Source organism: Electrophorus electricus, chromosome 11, assembly GCF_041902795.1.
Source record: "Electrophorus electricus isolate QZ-2024a chromosome 11, ASM4190279v1, whole genome shotgun sequence".
NCBI lineage: Eukaryota > Metazoa > Chordata > Actinopteri > Gymnotiformes > Gymnotidae > Electrophorus > Electrophorus electricus.
In genome coordinates, this window is record NC_137507.1 from 3,504,178 (window position 1) to 3,526,952 (window position 22,775).

General features: G+C 46.6%; 1 protein-coding gene across 4 annotated transcripts in view; it reads left to right on the forward strand.

Annotated features, from left to right (window-relative positions):
- Nucleotides 1-22,775, forward strand: part of cdh7a (cadherin 7a) — a 47,460-nt gene that overhangs the window by 19,664 nt on the left and 5,021 nt on the right. For 3 of the 4 annotated variants that reach the window (XR_003410056.3, XR_003410057.3, XM_027001275.3), the window contains exons 4-11: nucleotides 1,952-2,071; nucleotides 4,129-4,296; nucleotides 4,822-5,009; nucleotides 5,896-6,149; nucleotides 6,672-6,808; nucleotides 10,211-10,332; nucleotides 15,886-16,003; nucleotides 16,202-16,453. Coding sequence is in view for 2 of the 4 variants with exons in the window: in XM_027001275.3 (XP_026857076.2) it covers nucleotides 1,952-2,071; nucleotides 4,129-4,296; nucleotides 4,822-5,009; nucleotides 5,896-6,149; nucleotides 6,672-6,808; nucleotides 10,211-10,332; nucleotides 15,886-16,003; nucleotides 16,202-16,453 (1,359 nt within the window). In the remaining 2 variants the exon portion in view is untranslated. Of the gene's footprint in view, nucleotides 1-1,951; nucleotides 2,072-4,128; nucleotides 4,297-4,821; nucleotides 5,010-5,895; nucleotides 6,150-6,671; nucleotides 6,809-10,210; nucleotides 10,333-15,857; nucleotides 16,004-16,201; nucleotides 16,454-22,775 lie in introns of those variants that run through there. The other variant, XM_081723380.1, reaches the window with a different exon arrangement.

A 22,775-nucleotide genomic window follows, 5' to 3' on the forward strand; every position in this document is an offset into this window, starting at 1 on the left:
CGGTTATTATTAACATGTGAGCGCGACCACATTAAAACATCATTGTCGAGTCAGCCTGCCAGACCACGTTAGGAAAAGGTGTATGAGTGCAGTTTCCCCCCTCTTCTCTCCCTAATTGAATTCCATTACTGGCTGAAAGAGGATAAGGCTCAGCTGTGCCCCCGGGAAGCCTTATGGGCACCGTGGCTGGTGCTCACAGCTGGGACACAGGAACTCTTTTCGCAAGTGAAATGTGGCATCGGATTGAAAGACAACATAGGTCTGATTGCGAAAGTCGCCCTCATCAGCACTTGCCTGGAAGAGCCACCTCTGTTCTTAACTTCCAGGTGAGGTTGTCATCTTGATAAGCTGTACCATGCATAACTGGTGTTAGTTCCCCCATTCGTGACTGGCATTCTTAAAGCCCAAACATTCTTTAAATCAAATGACTCACCAGCGTTCATTTTGTCACAGTATAGCCAACTTCTTGATGAGTGGTCTATTTATTTATTTATTTATTGTGCTGATAGCTCAAATAACTGGTTTTAGGGCTTATATTATATACACATATGCAGGGGCGGTTGTGTGAAGCACATTAATCAATATGTCATGTCTTATTACAGCGCTGAGCATTGGCTAATGAGGAAAGACAGTGTAACTGATGGTGGGAAAGATTTAAAGCAAGCTTAAAACAACATATTTCTGACTGAAAGAGCAAACAAGGTACCAATGTGCTTGTGAATGAGAAATCTTAGCTGTAGAGGATGCAGAATAAATTCCCTTATTGTCTGTGCCTGATATTACAGTAAGTGCTCTCTTACGCTATGAGTAAACCAAGGATTTATTCGGGTTCTGTGTGACCATAGCTATTAAAAAAAAAAAAAACTTAATTTTATCTGTTAGTTGCTATCCATTAGTTAATGTCTAAAGCAATTTTCTTTCCGAGCAGCAAGCTAGCTCTGAATGTGTGGTGGGAGAGAAATGAAATCACAACCCATCATCTGATAGCAAGTAAGGCCTTTTCACTGGAGGTCCACGTGCCATGGTATTTCTGCGGTGTCCCGGTTTCGCTCCTGGACTCCCATCGGCGTCCTCCAGATGTTCAGCTTTCAGATAGGACACGAATTGGGCCCAGGCCCAAATGTCTTATTTACTCTTTTCACGAGCAAATGCGTTTAAGGAAAAAAATTCTGTGCTTTTCCGGGGAACACCACAGCCTACACCAGCCCATAAATTGTGCTCGAATGAAGGCCCAGCACTTTCCATTAGCCGTTTTACCGTTTAAATAAAATCTATCTGGTATATATCAGCTACCCAGCCAGGCAATATTAAAGTTCCCCTGTGGTTTCATACCAGGGCAAAGACATCTGTGTTCCTACAGAACTACAGATTGTGCATGTATGTGTGTGTGACAGAGAGGGAGAGGGAGAAAGACAGAGAGAGATTTCTTCTGCAAAGAAAGGACCACAATGCATGGACAGAAAAATGAATTAAAGCACGAAACCTGTCTGGCAAACAAACCTATCTGCGCACTTGTGAGCAGAACTTTGAGTGGAGGCATAACAGTCAGGAAACTTTACAAGCAGAAGATTGAAAATGTGGCCAATCCGGTACGACTCAGAGGAAGACTACAGGCAGGCTTACTGTGATGGCATGTAGCATTGGCTGGGTTTGGATTCATTTGTGGATACAGCACTCAGGAAACGTGGAAACAATCACCATAACGACACAAACCGAAGTCACATGCCATAGAGGGAAGCCGCCCGCAGCCCTCCGACTTTCCATCCACTTTCAGGGAAGAATGGAAATTTAAGTAGCTCATTCCCATTTGATTGAATTGAGGGCTTTGAATTTATTTTGGTTTCAGACAAGTCCCTGCAGTGTTTCAGATTCTTCCAATTCCCAGGACATTTAAAATCGCCCCACCCCGTGCAGTACTTTAAGGAATAAAGATGCTGTTGTTGTTTTTCAGGCACATCCGTGGTCGAGGTGAAGGCAACGGACGCAGATGACCCCACGTACGGCAACAGCGCTAGGGTCGTCTACAGCATTCTCGAGGGGCAGCCATATTTCTCCGTTGAACCCAAAACAGGTACAAATTAAGCAACAAACAAGTTAATGGTAAAGGGCCACGTGCTCGCAGTGACCCGTGTCATCTTCTTGCAAGAGTCTTATGTTTCCTGGTTATCTACAACCAAAGGAGCCCTGTAAAGTTGGGAATAATGCAACAGCTAACCTTTATATTGTCTTTGGAGATCTTGTCACTTATCGGTGCCTAGGTACTTCGGCTGGTGTGTCGGGAAATTGCAGTGGAAATGTGCAACCGTTACACTGTAAGCATGCTGCGGTATCCTTTGCTGTGGGACAGTGCTGCTTTTAGGTCACTTGGTACTGCGTTCGGAATGTGGCGCCAGTTCGGGCCCAACCCGAGGCGAAAGTTTAGCTTCGTGCCACAGCTCAGTGCACAGAGACTCCAGAGAGAAGCGAAGGCATCAGTCTTGCACTCCCAGGCATCTAGACGTGGCTTTCATAGCCCTTGCAGCGCGTACAAGTTAAAAATGCCCCGTGGATGGCTTCTCGAGATGCACTGATTATTCTCTGAAATATTTTTGGAAGATTTATTGTCTGGAATCTTCAAGTGGGAACAGCACTGTGACACGAAATGACGTATCTCACAAGACCATGGTGGAGTCTTGTAATATATCTTGGCCTGTCACATAGGAATAGAATCCTGGAATTAAATAATGCAGTTTAACCAGTCATGACAGCCCAGACACTCTATAGTGAAATCTCCCTACTCCCAGCTTTCAGATGAAGAGAAATTTAGCATTCAGATTTAGAGTTTCTACAGTTTCAAAAACAGTTTTTATATATATATATATATATATATATATATATATATATATATATATATATATATATATATATATATATGTATGTGCTTCCCAAAGTTTCCCAACCTCTTTCAAAATCCCGAGAAGTCCCTATCATATGGCAGCAGCTAATCTGGAGGAGCTGTCCTTATTGCAGCACGTGTCCTCTGAGCCATCTAATCCCAGACTCCCATTCGTCTCCAAACAAGCCGTGCTCTCGCATCATCACGCTACTGCAGATAAATGCGCCTGACTTGCCCCAGGGGCGGTGCGCGTGGGACAGCAGACACCCAACTGAGAGCGACCGAGCCTTCTTCCTCCACTCGCCGCCAGTGGTAGGGTGCAGGCCTCTTTGCTGTGAACAGTTTTATATGCTGGTGAATCAGCCTTTTTACACATTGTGGTCTGTGTGGTCGGCGGTGCGTGCAGGGAGATCATTGCGGGGCCACTGCCTGGACCTGCTCCAGCACAGAACGGGCGGAAGGAGCCAGCACGACCCATACGCCGCACATCACCTGATTACAGGAAAAGATATTATGAATGCAATCAACGTACTAGCAGTAAACTGAGGTCATACCTCCTTCCGCATAGGAGGCCTGCCATCATGGACAAATTACAGGCCCTTGATTAAACTTCTTTTTTAGTGTGTGAACTAATTTTAGAATTTTTCGTTTCTCCCAATGAGCATGTGGAAGTGACGGGTGGCAGGCACAGCAAATAGCAGCTCGTATTGATCAGGGTTTATTCCGAATGTCTGGGGCGCAGGACAGAAAACAAGACGTTTAATCGCACGGGAACGAGTCAACGGATGATAATGCCAAAACTAACAAAGATCCAGGGAGGAAATGAATTCCAAATCCAGCGCAGACGTGGGTAAAGATGGCCTGTTGCCAAGAGGCATTCTCATGATATGCTTTCGCGACGGCCAAAAAGGTCAAGTCTGGGGAAGTTCTATGCTTCGGCATTAAAGACTTTAAAATAAGACAGGCCCTGTTTCAATTAGCATGCAGGTTTGGTCTTGCCAGAGCTGGGCAGACCGTGATCCATTCCAGAATCCTTCAGTGCTAGTTATGTTGTGAGCCTATCTCGGAGGACTGTTCTTTGTAACTATTTAAGTCTAATCCTAAACCAATATCCATTGAAAGTGCACATAGTCCAAGATGATGCCTAATGTTTGCCTGGAAAACCAGCCTCACATGCAATAAAAAGTTGCTTTTTTAGTGTGAAAAGTGCAAAAGAACAGATATAGACTGATAATAGCTGCTGGTTTTTGCAGGTATCGTGAGGACAGCCCTGCCCAACATGGACCGCGAGGCGAGGGACCACTACCTCCTGGTCATCCAGGCCAAGGACATGGGCGGCCAGATGGGAGGCCTATCGGGGACCACATCTGTGACCGTCACCCTGACCGACGTCAACGACAACCCTCCGCGCTTCTTGCGAAGTATGGCTGTCCACCACACGTCCGACCCACTGGGACTGCTGTCCCAAACGCCATACGAGTCAATGTGCTATTAGCCCTAGTGATGAAGCAAGGGCCAGTGTGTCATTACCCGATAGATCGCCTGCTAAATGGAAATCCCCACTATGTTTTTCTTCATCTCATCTAACAAATGAGGAAGCGTGGACCAATGTTAATTCAGGTTATATCTCTTTACCCGTGGTGTCTCAGCAAACAACAAAGGAAACGTGGTTGTGTGTAGAGCAAATGAGAGTGTTTCTAGGCAGTTAGCTTGGTAGAGTGGTTCATGCGTCATGGTGGGGGCAGATCCGTAGCAAGAACTAACCAGGCACAGTGGCCAGGTGATAAGAGAAAAAGAGAAATAACATCAATAATTTCTGTGTGTTTGTGTTCGTGTCTGTGTGTGTGTGTGCACATGCGTGCGTGCGTGCGTGTGTGTGCGTGCGTGCGTGCGTGTGTGTGTGTGTGTGTGTGTATGTACGCGCACGTCTGCTGGGTTCCTTGCAGAATCCTATCAGTTTCCTGTGTCCGAGTCTCTGCCTGTGGCCTCGGTGGTGGCCAAGATAAAGGCCCTGGACTCAGATGTAGGACCCAACGCTGAGATGGAGTATAGAATTATAGAAGGGGACGGCCTTGGGGTGTTCAGGGTGGAGCCAGACAGAGACACCCAAGAAGGGGTGATAATTCTACAGAAGGTAGGTCAAAGTGCTGCCATGTAGGGGATTCCTTCCAGCCCCCCTGGTCAAGGCCAATCATGTAACCACATGGAGAAGTGTTGTGCTAAGACTGTGAATTCATGGCTAACACTTGAGCTGCCACCTCTAAGGGCATCGTTTTTCCACTGTGCATTAAACCCTTTAATGACTTTTATTGGCACCGCTGCGAATGAGCTGGCGTGGTTGTGCATGCGAAGGACATTCGAGCTAATGGCAGAATTAGGGTGGCAAGCGAGATCGCACATGCAGATAATCTACAGGCGGTAATCCGAGGCTACAGATCCAGCTGCTTTTGAAATCTCCAGACCAAGTCCCAGATAAGATACCCGCCGGTGCCTTTGAGCTGTTGTTAAAGTCACTTGCTCCGTGCTCGACTAAAACCGGAGTGGAATATGTACTGCTACCACCGCTGTCTCAACTTGTCTAGCGGGGAATTTTCACATTGAAAGGTGGTGCCAGTGACTCTTTTTCAAAACAGACAGGTGTGATAAACGACTTTTAGAGAAGCTGTTCCGAAAGACATTTTTGGAACAGCATGTCTCTCTCTTACAATTGACAAAGCTTTGGTGCTGTCCTCTCATGATCAGTAGTCTGGTTAAATGTGAGCTGGGGGAGGAGCAGCAGATCATGAGGTCATTACGCTAGTTCTCTTATTGGCCAGTTTTCAAGACAGGATTCTGATGCAGTTTTCAGGATTCTGATGCAGTTTTCAGGCACTTCTCTTTCTGTCAGTTGTGTCGATGTTTTGAATTTCACTTTCTCTCTTTACTTATTGGTTACCCCAAAATGACTCAACTGTACAGTTCACTGACTGGGTGTTCCTCTTTCTCATTCTTCTTTCCCTCCTTCTTTGACCTGACCTCAGAGTCTCGACTTTGAGACCAAGACGAGCTACGCCCTAAAAATCGAGGCGTCCAACAGAAACACTGACCCGCGCTTCCGGGCTCATGGGCCGTTCAGTGACACGGCGATGGTGCGGCTGGCCGTGGACAATGTGGACGAGCCACCCGTGTTCGTGGCGCCGCTCAGCAGGATGGCGGTCTCGGAGGCGGCCAAAGTGGGCACCGTCGTTGGCACAGTATCCGCCCTGGACCCCGACTCCAGCAACAGCCCCATCAGGTAGGCTGGCATGGTGAGACCCACCCATTTGCCACGCATACGCACAGGCGGCATTCACCAGCAAGTGCATTTTTTTCCTTGCATTGCGTTATTGTTAATTACAACATCATTTTTTTCTTATTTCCTCCTTCAGCATTTTTGAATTACATTGATTAGCTTTGATATTGCAGATTGAGAGAGCATAAAGAGAATTGATTGCCACGGTTATTAATCCTGTCATGTGGAGCTAATACAGAAGTGTATCAGAGTGTTAATTATAGAACTCCGTCTGCCTAAATGAGCTCCACGCTTGACGCTTGTACTTCAAGATTAATGTTCCCAGCTAACTGTGTTTGGGTGACATGGGCAAGCACGAAATTATTCTGATTTGTTCTGCAAAATGGGGAAAGTGTTGATGTTGATGCAACACTGCCGTTAAAAATAACAGCTCGGCGCCACATCCGTCACAAGCGATTACGTTCTGCTGAACGGCTCGAGAGGTCGCCTCCTGCTGAGTTTGCTCCTCTGAACGTCCATCCACAGATACTCGATAGACCGCAACACCGACCTGGAGCGCTTCTTCAACATTGAGGCGTCGACTGGGGTCATCAGCACGGCCAAGCCCCTGGATCGAGAGCTCAATGCTGTGCACAACATCACCATCCTCGCTGTGGAAAGCTGTGAGTGAACCTCTCCTGCGTGGGTTTATCTCTGTAGGACCGAAGAGCCTGTTTTGCTTCATACAGAAAGGACACGCCTGTTGCAAATACGTGCTCTTTCCTTCTCCAACAAGGTCTGCGTCTGGAATTACTACACCGTTTTTTTTTCCTTTCTTACATCCTTCATAATTGAGACCTTCGAATAGCAGAGAGGTATTTCATTTTCTGGCAGATGAATAATTTTTCGTGTCCCATCACGACATGGGACTTTCAGCAGCTGGGTTTCACTCGCCACAATCCCAAATTCTATTAGAATGAAATCCCGCATACTGTAATAAGAGATAAGAATTTAAGCCTCCCGAGCAATTTCCCAATGAATATCATTATCATGAGGCTAGCGGGCTTAGACTGGCCCAACAGCTGGCTCAGAGCTGAAGTAATCAATATTTCAGACCGTATGCTGCTGGCGTGTACACCTCACCGCCTCTCTCACCGACCCTCTCCCTGAAAATCTCGAATCTGCATGTGCTAGTGCCGTGTAGCAGGTGTTCTGCAGCAGGGACGTCCGAAGCCGGCCAGCTCCTCCTGAGCCTGTGATGTGGACATGTTTAACCGGAGTGTGCCAGTTCATCATCCATCGATCTTTGTCAGATACATCTAAGCTTTCTCAAATGGACCTTGGCGTGGAAGATTGAAATGTCCGTCCTCTTTTATCTGTTTGAGGGATTGAGAGGGAAAAAGAAAGGGAGGGAAAAAGAGAGGTTGAAAAAAAAAGTTTTGGATCCATTTGTCTTTATTTTGCAGTGGCATGTTAATGACATTAGATAGCACACAGGATTTGTGATATTGGATTCTTACATTCTAAAACATTTTTTAAAATTTCCCAGCTACAGCATATGTTGTCCATTATATCATTTCAGCTTATTGCACTTGTTACAGCTCATCATATTGGTGACTACTGGTAGACTCCTGTATAGCACTGGTCATCTACAATGGCCAGTGTCCATGCCACTGGCACAAAGGGCTCATATAAGAGAACGGCAGTGGTGTAGTCAGGCATCTGTCTCTGGGCAAGTACACAGAGCTCCTGCGGTAACTGCGGGTGAACACCCAGATATCCGGTCCAGTGGCCAGTGTCCAGGCCGGCCGGGACGGAGGTGTGGATCCTTCAGCCTGTGCCATTTTTTTTTGGACTCACGGCTGTAGCCTATAAACCGCCATGGGCGGTGGGGCCCACAGGCTTCAGGCCAGCCCTGCCTCTGCCCAGCTGTGCACACGGAAGTGCAAACCTGCATGCACCACTAGACCCCCAACCAAAAAGGCCTAGCACTTCACCCACAGCACTGCTGGCAGCATGGGTGATATCAGCATGGTCCAGTGCCAGCCATCGGAAGCAGACTGAGGTGTGCAAACTGTGGTGGGAAATGATCCTTCATAGCAGTGTTTCTCAGCCCTGGTCTTGGGCTACATCTGCTCTGCAGAGTTCTCTGGTTCCCCTGACTCCACACACCACATGAGGTTCAACTAATCAGCCAATTAGTAAGCCCTTCCTGAGCTGAACTCTATTAAACACATTGTATGCATATTAGAGCAATGAAAATGTTAAACTGTGCAGGGCAATAGAACTCCAGGACCACGATTTAGAACCACTGGTTTATGAGGTCAAACAAATAGATGAATGAGCTGTAACTGCGGGCTATTTTTTCCTCTCCATCGTCCAGGTGCAGAGGTCTCGGAGGCAGATGTTGCCACTCTATCTCCAACCATGGATGCAGTCCATGCCTATTTTTCTCAAGATCTTCGTGCGGGTAGGGTTAGGGGACGGAGTTCGCAATTGTTTTTATTTCCCCCTTGCCGTCTCGGATTGGCGCCAGCCACGAAACACGCAGCGCACAGTGTCCGGACGTCGGGTCGGCCTGGGTCCTGCTGTGGGTGCGCACCGCTCGAGAGCCAGCCAGGCGTGTGCAATAAATCACATGTTTCAATGAAACTCCAGCAGCAGTGAGTCAGCGCTCACAGAGCCTCACACCTACAGGGCACTTAGAGGCTCACACCTACAGGGCACTTAGTGGCTGACACCTACGAGGCACATTTATTTAGGACAGCCATTGATTCCTTTGGCTTGGGACCATGCTCACCTTCTGTGCGCCATTGTGTGGGTCACAGATAAAGGCCTGCTGATAACTGGAACAAAGGCTCATTTAAAGGAGACATTCTTTTCGTGTGGCTAACAGTGAGTGAAAACTAACAGATAGTGTTTACTTCTCATGATGTCACTTGCTAGCTGTCACTTGCAAGCTTTATCCTTTTAAGATGAACTTGTGTTTTTTCGCTGAAGTATTCCAGTAGTCCATGGTGGATTAATTTATATATAACATTTTCAGGGATATATCGTCGAGCTAATAAATATCTGTGTAGTTTGAGGAGCAAACACACAGCCACATATTCACACAGAAAATCATGCACACACACACACACAGACTCATTCTTATTAATCAGTGTTGTCGCTTGTGCTTGAAGTTGCCGAGGATTGGCACAGTGCATTCTGCAATTTCTACCAGCTGCGTCTCTTCTGGTTGACTAAGCGCTGTTTGCCCTCCACAGGTGTTCGGGTTTGGCTTGTGTTGTGAGGAGCACCACACTCATAGCTGCGTTATACGCTTACAAAAAAAAAAGGATAGGTGGCAAACCCCCATGCGGCTTATTAATTTGCTGTTTGCCAACTGTTGCATAAATAATCGTGTCCAACAATTTCCTCATATACGTTGCCAATGTAGCAAAGGCGACCTTGATATGCAGCGCGAATTAGCCCTGTGGGCCCAGCAAACAGGCGAGAATCGAAGCACCTTCTTTCATTTTCCTTAATCTTCATTCAGTCTTTTTTTCCTTCTCGATAATGTCCGAGTCACATGAGAGTCTAGTGCTGTTGGTTTGCAGCGGTGCGGTGTGGTCCAGCCTCATATCTGTTGCTGCTGCCTTAAAGTCACTGAGCCTGGAAAAAAAGGAACATGCCTGACTCTAAACCCATAAATAATGCAGTATCCCCTCAGTCACATCGACACCCACACCTGATATTTACATCTTTCCAAGCACCTCATCCAAAAAGATGGGCTTCTAGAACATGTCTAAAACAGATTGTGTGGACTTTTTGTTAAATCCCTTCAGATATGTAATTGTAAACCTTGGGACTTCTATATTTGTTTTGTCTTTGAGCAACAGTAAGTCGTATTGAACCAGAGGTTCTTACACCAGAAGATCCAAAGATGCGTTAGATCCAGGATCACAGCGAGACATGTTGTGCTAAGCTTACTGGGAGGTCTGGGAAGGCTAACTGGGAGGTCTTGGAGGTATAATTGGGAGATCTGGGAGGCCTGACTGGGACTTTCCTCGGGTGCATGCTAACTCACTCCGTCTCTCTTCCAGTGGATCCGACGCAGGTGGGAAAAGGGGTGACTCTCATCACGGTGATGGATGTGAACGACAACGCACCAGTCTTCGCTATAGAATACGAGACGTTCCTGTGTGAGAGTGTCGGCCCAGGCCAGGTACTCCACCGCCTCTCCACCACGCTGCTTGGCGAGCAAAACTCGGAGCGAAACTCGACCTTGCCAGAGCAAAACAACTGCTCGCATCATTAGCGAGTGCCTCCGGGCCACAACACTCTCTCTCGTATCAGTGACATTTTCAGATGCAGACAGTCCACTGCTTTGCGTCTTCCCACATGCATGTTCACTGATGTAAAGAAAGCAAAAGTGGCACTGTCCTTTCCAAAGTGCAACAGTTCATGAAGAGTTCATGCTTGATGAATAAAACAAATTGGTAAGGGGGATAAACGAATGCAAAGAGAATAAACCTCATACTCCAAACGTACATAATTAGCCCTTAAGTCTTGTTTGATTGGCAGTTTGGGACCTTGGGAGGTTGTGTAAGCATAAAAAACAACAAAGAACCTGACTGGATCTTTTTCTTTTGGCAGACACGCTGGTCAGACAAGCCAAAACGTTCTCCTGAACTACATGCTTTAAAGCTGCACTATGTAAAATCTGTTTATTAATATTGAAAGACGTCACATTACTGACTCGAGAAGAAAATATCTTCTAAAAACCTGAAGCTGCGAGTCACCCTGTGAAGCATGAAATATTCATTTGAAAAGCAGAGATGTCGGGAGTTGTTCAGGCCACGCCAGACATTTTAATGTCACATGCACGGGCTGAAAAAGGTCTGGCTCACTGGCTAGGCTGATTGGCTGAGTAAAGTTAGTGGGGGCGTGGCTGATCTGTACAACACTGAAAGTCAAGGACTGGAAGGAGATATCGCCAATGGTGGGCACGTCAGAGCAACGAACCCGGTCATCCTCTGTGGCTTCAACCGTGGTCAAAGCAAAGAAATGTAGAAATTATGAGAGCCAGCAAGCGAAATGGAAGAGCATCAAAGCTCAAGCTTTGACCAGAATAAACACTGGCTTGGCTGTTCAGAGGACACAACAGCTCCATGAGCTGAAGGGGTCACAGAGGGATGCTTAGTCAGCTTTTGTTTGTGGCTGAACAGGTAAATTATATTGGTGGTTTGCTAGCTAGCTGTCACTACTAAATTATTGTATTTTTTCCTTTAGAGTCCGTCCTTTGTTTTTTGACACCAGGGTAGCCATTATTCTCAGATTATTTCCAGTTTTACTGTCTATCTGTCATTGTGTCAGCAATGCTATTTTCATGTCATTGTGTTTTTCTCATAGTATTTTTCTCATTGTCTCAGGCTTGAACCTGAATTAAAATATCTGGAGAATGTGTGGTTAATGATGGCTAACTTGCTAAATTAACCTCACTGATGTTTCTTGGTGTTGCACTGGACCACTGGCTCCTGTAAGAAAGTATGTTACCTAACTTTTGACAGAAGTGCGTCCAAAAGCAGACAATTTCAAAGCAATGGATATTGAGCCAAAAAGTCTAGTTTCAAAGCACAACAAATACATATTGTTTTTCCTTAGGTTTCTAAAGAACAGTACCTTCTCCCAGCTAAACTGCTCAGGATACTGATGATAGCAACCTAGCTAGATAAAGCAACACAGTCAGATTAATCAGCCACTTTTACAGCTAAAGTTTAACCTAGTACTCAGTGAATATGAATGAGTATTATCATATATATGTACAAAAGGTCTTAAATGCAAATCCAACAATTCCTTGCCATGTGTGACAGGTGTAAACGTGTTGGGTGAAATTGTGCTCCCTTTACTGAGTGGAAATACGTCTGTTACAGCGTTCACTGATGCAGAGTGGCATCCAAGAGGGGGTCTTGACCCCCAGCCAGCTGAGAAAGCAGAGGACCCAGCTGGGCTGAAGTGTCAGGAAAACAAGAGGCTTCAGTGCAGATTTTCATGGCAGGTCTCTCTAATCGGGGGATCAAAGCACTGCGTACTGGCATGGAAACAGCTTTATGGCCATGCAAATGCAGTTGGGTGGCATGAAATTGGTTTGTTGAGGGAGTGTGGCACAGAGTAACCAGAGATAGACCTCGCTATGGTGGCCAAGGCAAAGGGCAGCATGCTACTTTTTCTCTTCTCCTTCATACTGACCATTCAGTGGAAGCAGGAGGCTTCGATACAGACACATTCAATGCCGTAATCTTATTAGGGCATTTGCCTGCTTGAGAGTCATTAATGACCGCGTTACTGGATATTTCTGTAGTAGGCTGTATAAGTCGACAGAATGGCTCAGTCCAACTGAGAGTGATACAAACCTCTGCTGGAGGCTCCGCGAGCGCAGCCGGCCTCTGATAGGGTAAGACTTTTGCTCATGCAAATGCCGGAGGCGCCGGACGTCTGTGGCGTGGCATCTGAAGTGGCCTCCAACCCTGCAGAAGAGCCCACACGGCACGAGCTCTTATGAGAATGCACAATAAAGGCTGGATGTGGGCAAGCTCTGGCAGCAGGTCCCGCGCCGTTGCCCGGGAGAGATCTGGGATCGAACAGCGGCATCTGTCAGAAAACAGCCTGATTGAGTCTGAGTGATTTGGAGACCAGTGGAATGGCTGTATAGACAGTATAAAAAACACTCATCTCTCCCGTCGGAGCTTTTAAGCAGGAGAAGAGGAGCCCTGCAGGGGTGCAGGAGATGGAGCTCGGCAGCTCCCCATGGGAAGATCATTGTTTGTGGCCCCCAGCAATTAGGCCCCGTGTGCCTGCCTGTCGCCAGAACTAGTGCGCCATCTTCGCCGGAGAGAAGCATTAGCAAAAAGCTCTTCCTGTGCCTCTCTGGCCCACCCAGACCCACCCAGACCCACCCAACCCTTTCCACTTTCCCATATTGCTGTCATATTAAGAGGCAATTGACTTTGCCCGGTGTCTGGGGCCCTGGCAGAGTGCCTGGACACTCCCCTCTCTGCTGAGCCAAGAGCCGCAGTCATACGCGACCCGGTCACCCCCAGCCCACAGCCCCACCGCAGGCTCTTTGACCACGCTACCATCGCTCGGCGAGAGTCAAAGACACTTTTGATAAGTCATGTTTCCTGTTAGAGATTAGACCCTTATTACAGTTTCCATTTTCACTGCTCACAGCAGTGGAAACCCTTCTCTGAATTTGGAAGACTGATATTAAAGGCTCCAGGCTTCTATATAACCATGAGACTGATAACCACATCTTCCTTTCTGCACAGTTACTCATATGACCTTTTTACTTGTTGCCCCAATAGCAGGACTTTTTAATATTTTCATGTAAAGCATTGCAGCAACTACGCAGAGAGGAAATACGATATACAAATCCTGACAATCACGCTCACTTGTATTATCATATCACGCACTCAGAATGCGGACGGCATGGATGCCATCCCAGGCAGCCTCTGGGCGCAATTTCTTCATCGCTCCTGTGATACACGTCAGCCACGCATTTCTGCACCAGACGCGATAGGCCTGCCCCATCTAGGGCCCCGCCACTCGGAAACAGCTTACGCGCGAAGCCCTTGAATTCCAATGAGCTCCGCCGAGCTGCGGAGGAGGTGTTGCGTACTGCTGCCAGCGCTACCTGCTTCCCTCTTATCAAACCCGACAGATTTATTTTTCCCCATCGCCCCTCGCGGAGCGTCTGTGACACAGAGAAGGCGGCGCTCGCTGCGGACTAAAACAGATGGCTGGTTGTAAAGAAAAACTCCCCAGGCCCCCAGCGCCACGGGCGCCTCTAATGGGGTCGCGCCAGGCGCTCGTCTTCTCCCTCCGTTTCTGGCTGGCGCCGCTTAGCCCCGTCTCCTCGGACCGCACTTAAGAGTGGCCCGTGTCAATTCTCTCATTTAACGGGGCTCGTATGAATGGCCTCGTGTGAGTCAAGGCGACAATCGGCCGCTGATTCGGCATGGATTAATCCACCCGCGTGCGATTTAGCCGGACTGACTGAACGCCGAGCGCCTTAGCGGTTTCTCTTCGGAACGGATCCCCGGGTCCCCTAGCGGCCTGCCAGGCGTGTGTTCCAGACGGGCTGTGACCTCCACCGCTGCCTGATTGGCACGGCATGGACTAAAATATTTCCCCTCCTCGTTCACGGTGGGGCTTAGCTGGCACTGCAGACAGCCCCTACCCCCTCCAGCAACTGCTCCATGCTGAGTTGAGAAGACTAGGTCACCTATATTTCCTCTTGTGCATGTAGTGCTCCAAGCAAGATGCCATAATAGATTTATGATCGTTGCTGCTGTGAGTGTATGCTTGCTGCTAACTTTATTAGGAACATTTATTTCGTAGAAATGCATTGTACAGTAGGTAGACGCTATTGGCCATCTATTGTCACAAAATGTATTAGCCAGTCTCAAGTTTTTGACTGCAAGATTGGTGTTGGCTGCAAGATTGCTGTTGGCTGTGTGTGTGTGTGTGTGTGTGTGTGTGTGTGTGTGTGTGTGTGTGTGTGTGTGTGTGTGTGTGTGTGTGTGTGTGTGTGTGTGAGTGCACATTTAATATTGCATTCACCACCAGACTGACAGTGGCGCATAAAAATACAGCAACACTACCTCTACAATGCCATTGCCATGGTGACACTGGTCAAATATCTACAGTGGCCTGAAATTGACCAATCATGAACAGATGGCTATCAAATTGTGCATGGCAACAAACAGGTTCCTAAGTGTAATTGTAAAATTTTTCAAGGCACCAATAAGAGAGGTGTCCCTAATAGAACAGCCTTTGGGGCCAGGTCTGTATTTCCTGTAACCTCAGTAAGTGACTTCAGAACAGATCATTGTAGACTTATCAAGAAGGAGCTTCCTTGGCAAGGGAAGACCGGATCGTCCGATAGAGATTTCTGGCAGTATTCCTCCAAAAGGGGGAGGGTCTGTGTTGCAAATCCTTTCATGAGCAGTCAACTTCACTGCGTTACCCAGAAGAATATTTGTACTCCATCCGCTAAATTGTTGGTATGATCTGGAGCTTAGTATTAGAACATCCTGAACAGCATGAAGTACTTAGTGGGGAAAGTAATGGTTTTAATGGTTTTATGGTTCAAAAGTATTTACAGATTAAGAGATAAACCTGTCATTGGTTCCCCTGCCAAATAATCAGTTAATGCAGGGGATAGGGGATGAAAGGATGCCCCTAAGTGGATGAAAGCTTCGGACACTTTCTTCCTGATCGTGACTCCGTACGGTGAGTAACAGCGGATGAGTCTGCTTGCAGCCGCTGACTGCGGCCTGACCCATGGAGAGAGCTGGGTACTCAGTGTTTAACCCAGGCCAAACCTGCGGATGAGGCCACGGCGGTTTGTCCGCGGCGAGGGAGAGTTCTTATCTCACTGCCTGATCATTGTCAAAACGCAACATGTCTTCTTTGCCCAGGATGGATCCTCTGCTTGGCTAAATCCCGGGGTGCTGTGTAAGAGTATTGACTTGCTTGACCATTGTTTGGATTTGGTTTAGGACTCTATTTCATATTTGGCCCTGTTGCCCAGGCGTCACCATCAAACTGAAGGCCTAAAATTGAATTTCTCACTCAGTTACGAGGTGCACACTCTAAATAGTGAACCCTTGACACCAGATCAAAATAAAACCACTTAACTATTGGAAGCTGAATTTTACTTTTGCCATTTGCTCTGTTGGTGTGTAGCGGCAGTTAACGGGTGTGGATTTCTCAGGTGATCGAGACCATAAGTGCAGTGGACAAAGATGCGCCCCCAAGTGGCCATCGCTTCTTCTTCTCTTTGAGCACGGAAGCTGCGGGAAACCATAATTTCACCCTCCGCGACAACAAAGGTAGCAACACTTCACAATTTGGGGTCTTGTCTTCCTGAACACATTTAAACATGCATGCGAAATCTCTCTGGATATCCCCATGTAGGCTATAGCTGACCATTCCTGACCTACTTTAGTAGTTATATTTAACTGTAATATCTCCTCCCTTCTTCTCTTCTATTCTCTTCTCTTCTCCCACTCTTCATCTTTCCTCTCCAGACAACACGGCGTCTGTCCTGACCAAGCGGGGAGGTTTTCAGAGGCGAGAGCAGGCCACATACCGCCTGCCTGTGCTCATAGTGGACAGCGGGAGCCCGGCTCTCAGCAGCACAAACACCCTGTCCATACGCGTGTGCGACTGTGACCAGGACGGCACCCCGCAGGCCTGTGGGACTGAGGCCTTCCTGCTGTCGGCTGGACTCAGCACCGGAGCCCTAATGGCCATTCTTGCCTGCATCCTCACCCTTCTCGGTAAGAGCTTGTCATTGTCCTTATCCCTGTCATTATCACCACCAGCATCAATTATTGTCACCGTCATCATCATCATCATCATCTCCATCGTCATCATCGTCACCAATTGTGTTCTTTCTTCAGAGTGCATTAGAAGCTTGGGTGGGATAGTGGGGGCTGTTGCTAGTCACTTATGTAACATGTTTTGTACACCTTTCAGTTTCAGCTCCATGTCAGCTTATCGATGCAAAACAAATGGAACATCAATAAGACCATGAGGATGTTATCATGCTGTTTGGCTTGCATGTTTGTGCCTCCCTTAATCATTTCCTTGATTAACAGCAAATCAAATTAAAAAAAAAAAAAAAAATGCTGTTAATTGGCTTTTGGATAAAATGCAATTTTACAAACAAATAACATTTGTCAGTTACAAAACTATGTTAGATCCATTAGTTCTGACTGATTGCTACTATGGTGACACTCTTGTCACATGACTGGACTGAGATAGCTCAGTTAGATAGTGTGGAAGCTGTTTGCTGGGAAGGACAGGGCCTGTCTCAGGGTCTTCTCCACCAGATTGGCTTGTTTTCCATCTCCTGAGTTCATACTGACGTGCCTGATTAGTGTATTTGTGCCTTCATTGGCTGATTGTTCGACGAGTGTCTCTCCTTCCAATACGCTCTATTCAGAGGCTCTGATTGGTTGACTTTGCGTTGATTTGTTGACCTGAGAACTCCGGAGAGAGAAAGTGAATATGGCGCTGATGGTAGGATTGATTTCCTGATTATGGCATTGATGGCCTGCATCGGAGTCCGGGCTAGCTGTGGGTGGGCTCTCTCGACAGGAGAGCGGTGGTGGAAGCCTCGCCTTCCTATTCCTTTGTGTCTGATCAAGGCTCTTTAATAACTAGGACACGCACTATGCATCCTGTTCATGAGGAGACAGTAGAGATGGCACTCTGATTTGACCCGTGCCCCGTTTCCTGGTCTCCCATTGAACACTTGATATTGAGGTGCAGCAGGAAGAAGAAACATGAAGAGCACCTTTCAAGGCAGATTAAAAAAAAATAAGCCCAAGTTTTATAGTAAATTATTATTCAGCAGCATCATTGTTTCAAGTTTGTTCTTGCCCATTACAGTCTCCCACCGCCTTCCCTCCCCGGGTCCTACCCTCCATGGATCTCTCTTATCATTTGAAACGCCGAAGCTTAAATAGTCTCTCAGAAGGGTGCAATCAGTCAACAGATTGCAGTGTGATTGCATTTATTTTTTTATTTATTTTTCCTTTCCTCATGGCGGGACAGAAAGGCAGAGACAGGAGGAGCTCTTTCGCCCCTGCACACAACGCGGCTCCTCCTGTAGAGCGAGTGCTCCCTAATTAAGAATGACAGAAGCTGACAAGAGCTGCCGTCCCTTCCCGAACCCCTCGCTCCGGCAGTCTCCCGCTTCCTGTGTCTCTTTTGACTGCTGCATTCATTTGCAGCCCTTTCCTCGTTATATCCGGAGCATTAAATTCCGTGACCTAGTCCCTGCGCCTGTTTTTGCTGCAGCAGCTAGTGGCTCATGGGGCAATAGGGCTGTTTTGGCACTTTGTTGTCCTGCTCGGTGTTAAAGTCTACGGGAGAGCCAAACTCCTGGAAAAGTCTCTCCCTCTCGAAACAGCAGGATTAGACCACTGCTTTGCTATGGCTGAGCTGTGCGGTTATTTTAGGCTAAGAAAACCCAGCCCGGGGCAACTCATTCATGGTTAAAGAGGAGGAGGGAGGATGGTGTGTGTGTGTGTGTGTGTGTGTGTGTGTGTGTGTGTGTGTGTGTGTGTGTGTGTGTGTGTGTGTGTGTGTGTGTGTGTGTGTGTGTGTGTGTGTGTATGTGTGTGCGAGTGAGTGGGTTTGTGTGTTCGGGAGCTTAGATGAGGCACGGGGAAGAATAGCCCTTTTGTCCTGCCTTTTGTTTGTGAATAATGAATCAACAAGTCCTATGCCCACCGTCAGTTTTGTTAGTCATCTGCACAACATCCATTTGGTGCAAACCCATCCTATAATTTAGCAACTCCCAAGGACACAGGGGAGAGGGGAATTAAAACACATTTTCATTAATATGGCACATCCAAATCCGATAACATACTTTTCCATACCAGGATTTACATAATGTGTTATGAAATTAAATACACAATTAATTACATAAGCTGTGGCATTTGAGTCAGGTCAAGTGCTGTATTTTTGATTCAAAAAAATTCAAAAAGGAAAAAGACCTTTTAATTTCAAATGAAAAACTGGATTGCAGTTAAAAACAACAAGTGTGTGCTGGCAGACGGAGCCGGCCCCCCTTCTGCCTTGTTACCCTACAGCCTGGTGTAGAGGAGCAGAGAAGTTACCCCCTAGGTGCTCTGGGCCACTCCCAGCCACAGGGCCTCCGGGCATGAATGATCTCACCCTTTCTCTTCAGCCTGACCACGCCCACTCTGGGGTGTTCCATATTCCTCTAGCTCTGCCTCTTATCAGCTCCCCACCGATGCCACCAACAGCCTCCCTGCCAACGCCTGCTCTGCTGATCATATAGTGCTCACTTGCATACCTACTGAAGCTGTGGGAACTGCAGGAACTACCGTTTCCGTGGCTACCAGCAGCTTGGCCATGTAAATGTGCCGAGGGAGACCGGGCCCTACTGGGCCCTGATCTTCCCACTCATCTCCACTAGCGGGCGCTGCCCGACGGGCAACAGCAGCCACGATCTGGCTGTCACGCGCACAGAAGAAGAATAACAGCACATAATCTCCCCATGAAGCCTAATTCTGAAGAGGTCGATGAGAAGGGGGCTCCCTGCAAAAATATATATATATATATATTTCCCACTTGTTGTTTAATTGATTCGCCATGATGGATTGTTTTCTCGATCCAATTACCCTAAATTGGGGATAATGTTAAATTGATCCGTTGCTCTCCCCCGAAACATCCATCTTGTGTCAAAACTGCAGCAGTGCTGCCTGGGTGAATGGGGGCTTTAAGTGGGGGGTGGTCAGCGGCTGGACAGCCTCTGCATAACGTCTATATAACATGCACATATTCGCATGACAGCAGCGTCAAACACGTGTCCGGAAGACTGGTTTGTGGTGGAAGCATTTTTTCCCTCCCTCCTCTATCTTTCTTTTTTTTCTTAATTTCCCGGTCCTTTAAGTGAAGTAATGCACATTGATGGGGTGCGGGTTTTCATTTTATTTAAACGGGTTTACGGAAAGGGGAGGGTCCAGCTTCTCTTTTACTGTAAGAGACTTGATACTTTGAGGAACTCCCAGGTTATTGACTGTTTGAATGCAAAAGTTGGGAGTAATAAGAAATTGTATGGTGTCCTCATCTAATACCTTTTTTTTGCTTTGATTCGTTGTTCCGTCTGAGGCTTTGATTGGTTGAACACTTCGTGGAGGTTCTTCACAGGAACCTTACAAACTTCTGCCCATCATATCTACAGCTGCAGAAGCTATGGACATTCTTATTTTACATTTACATTTGGCAGATGCTCTTAGCCAGAACCATTTACATATTTATAAGCAGGGTTGGCATGGTTATGTTAAAAATGGATTCTAGTACAGATTACAGATTACCTATTTCAAAATATAGTAATCCTATACCAAAGGGTAATTATTGTATATTAAATTAAAGTAATCGGTAATTTCTCTTACTTTTGGATTATGGCACGAGTTAAACTGATAACAATTGCAGGACATAAGAAAAAATTTACATCGGTTACTAGCTGTTTAAATTTCAGTAATCTGTGTCTAAACACAAAAGAAAATGAATAAAAATATCTTATTTAAGGTGTATAAAGTCATGTTAAACAAATCACATACGATCAAACTCTTGTGTTAACCTTAAAAAGCCACGTGTTCATGCTAAACAAATCTTGCATTCACATGAAACAAGTCTCATAATCACAAACAAAATAGCAATTACCTCTAAGAGTGCAGCACGTGTTAATGAAAACAAAAAAATGCATGAATAGCACCGGAAAGATCTCCAAAACACATGTCTGTTTCCAGTCACGAAGGAAATAAAAGCCCCAAAATACACGCAGGGTAGGAACGCGGCGCATGGCACATATTTTAAAGCTTTAAGTAAAAGCAGGCTACATTCGACATTGATGCTGATGTCGCGTGACAAGAGTCTTGGGAACCCTTTAAAAAAGGGAAGAAAGAAAAGAAAGGAGAATGTGATGTTTAAGATGTGATATTACCCCGTTTTTAAAATGTACCGCTAATCTAATTACTGCCTTTCTTCTGTACCTGAAATGGGGAACAGTTGCTTTTTTTTTGCTCCTGATCACGTAACGCTGTTACGTGTATTTTGTTACGACCCAACCCTGTTCATCAGTGTGACAGTATGTACGCTCCCTGGGAATTGCACCCATTATTTCTGCCAGGTGAACCACAGAAACACAATGAACCTCTTGGTATTCACAAAGCATCTGAGTGCAAGAGTGATAAACTGACATCAGATTCTGACTGTTAGTCCCTGTGAGCAAAAAAAAAAAACCCCAAAAAACCAGCAGACATCTTTGTAAAGCAGCATGCTTTGTAAATACACTGAGGTTTATCATAATCCAATGCATTTAACGGAGCAATTCCTCACATACCCAAGAAACAGAGTTGCTCTTTTTGCATAGAGCCAGACGTTTTGATCTTCAACCAACTAGCCCCTCCACCCCGCACCGCTGCAACCCCCACCCCCCACCCGCCCAGTGAGCGTTGGTGCAGTGCAGGTTCCCGTGCCTGTGTGACCGCTTCCCAAAGCCAGTCTCCCCCTCAATCAGCCTGTCTGGCCCTTGGAATCCGTACCATGCCCACAGGTGAAGTATAAGGCTGTGGTGCCAGATTTCACGCTCTCCACGGCACACCAGTGCATGGAGCAGTGGATGTTTACTCCTTTCTCCACCCACACATACAAACTGTTCCTCTCTTTCTCCTTAGCCTTCCCCTTTCACATCTCTTTCTCCCTCTCTGTCTGTCTTTGTTTCTCTCTCTCTCTCTCTCTCTCTCTCTCTCTCTCTCTCTCTCTCTCTCTCATTCACACTCATTCAATTTCTGTTCAGTTCAACATAAATGTATTGCCATAACTGTAGCTAGTACAGTATATTCTGTATACTGTATAGATGAAGCAATAAAACAATATTAGTGGTAGAATTAACAACAGCCATATGGCATTGTGCAATAAGGTATTTCATATATTAGATCTGACTGATGGAGTAGAAGTGAATATGTTGTCATCCACTGTCTCTCAGGGGGTGTAATGTTGTGACAACGTAATCATTTTTTAGCAATGATTGCTAGTGCTCTCTCTCTCCCTCCCTCCCTCTCTTTCTCTTTCTCTCTCTCTCTCTCTCTCTCTCTCTCTCTCTATCTCCATCTCTGTTCCTCTCATCTCTGCTGTGCTCAGATGTCAGGCAGCCAGGCAGCCAAATTTATTGTGTCCCTGTGCTATCTGTGGGCCTTGGACAGAAAGCCCCATAGAGAGGATACTCGCTGGCCCTGCAGGAAGGCACGCCTTTGCATCTGCGCTGTGATTTCTCACATTCCCTAGTGTGCAGGGTGAACCATCCACAGCCATTATGTTGAGAGAATCCCATCATAGCCATGCTTGTAATTTACCATACCTGTTTTTTACATGCTTTATGTCTACTGCATGTGTATGGACAACCTTTAAAAGGAATCGCGAACATATGTTTTCGTCTTCCCCCGTAACATAACATAGTCTTTCATCGTAATCACACAGATACAGTATGGTTCGTTTTTATAGCGTGGCGATATTATCAATGATCATTGTTTAGCATGGAGGATGGCGGGTGTGACCCTTGCTTTCGGGGCCAGGGTGATGGTTTGCAATTGATGTATAATCCGGCCTCCTATTGAGGATACAGTAGGCATCTGATGGGTATATAAAGCAGGACTTAGTGCTAAGCCGTTAGTGGGGGAGCAGCGGAGTGCGGGGTTAACCCGTCCGGGTCGCGCATTCCCAGCACATTTCCGGCTTTAAATCTCTGTGCTCATGCGCCTGTGCGTTTATGGCCACTGGTTTAACTACACACAAACATGACAGCTCCTGAAACTGAGGACACACAAGGGCCAGCATGGGCTTAAATGTCTAACATTGAGCAGGAGAAGTGTGTGTGTGTGTGTGTGTGTGTGTGTGTGTGTGTGTGTGTGTGTGTGTGTGTGTGTGTGTGTGTGTGTGTGTGTGTGTGTGTGTGTGTGTGTGTGTGTGTGTGTGTGTGAGCTTGCAATGGCCAAATGTTCGCACAAGCAATTTTCCAGGAAAACTGGCCTAGTGTCAATGGGAGGGTGGGTTGTCTATTTG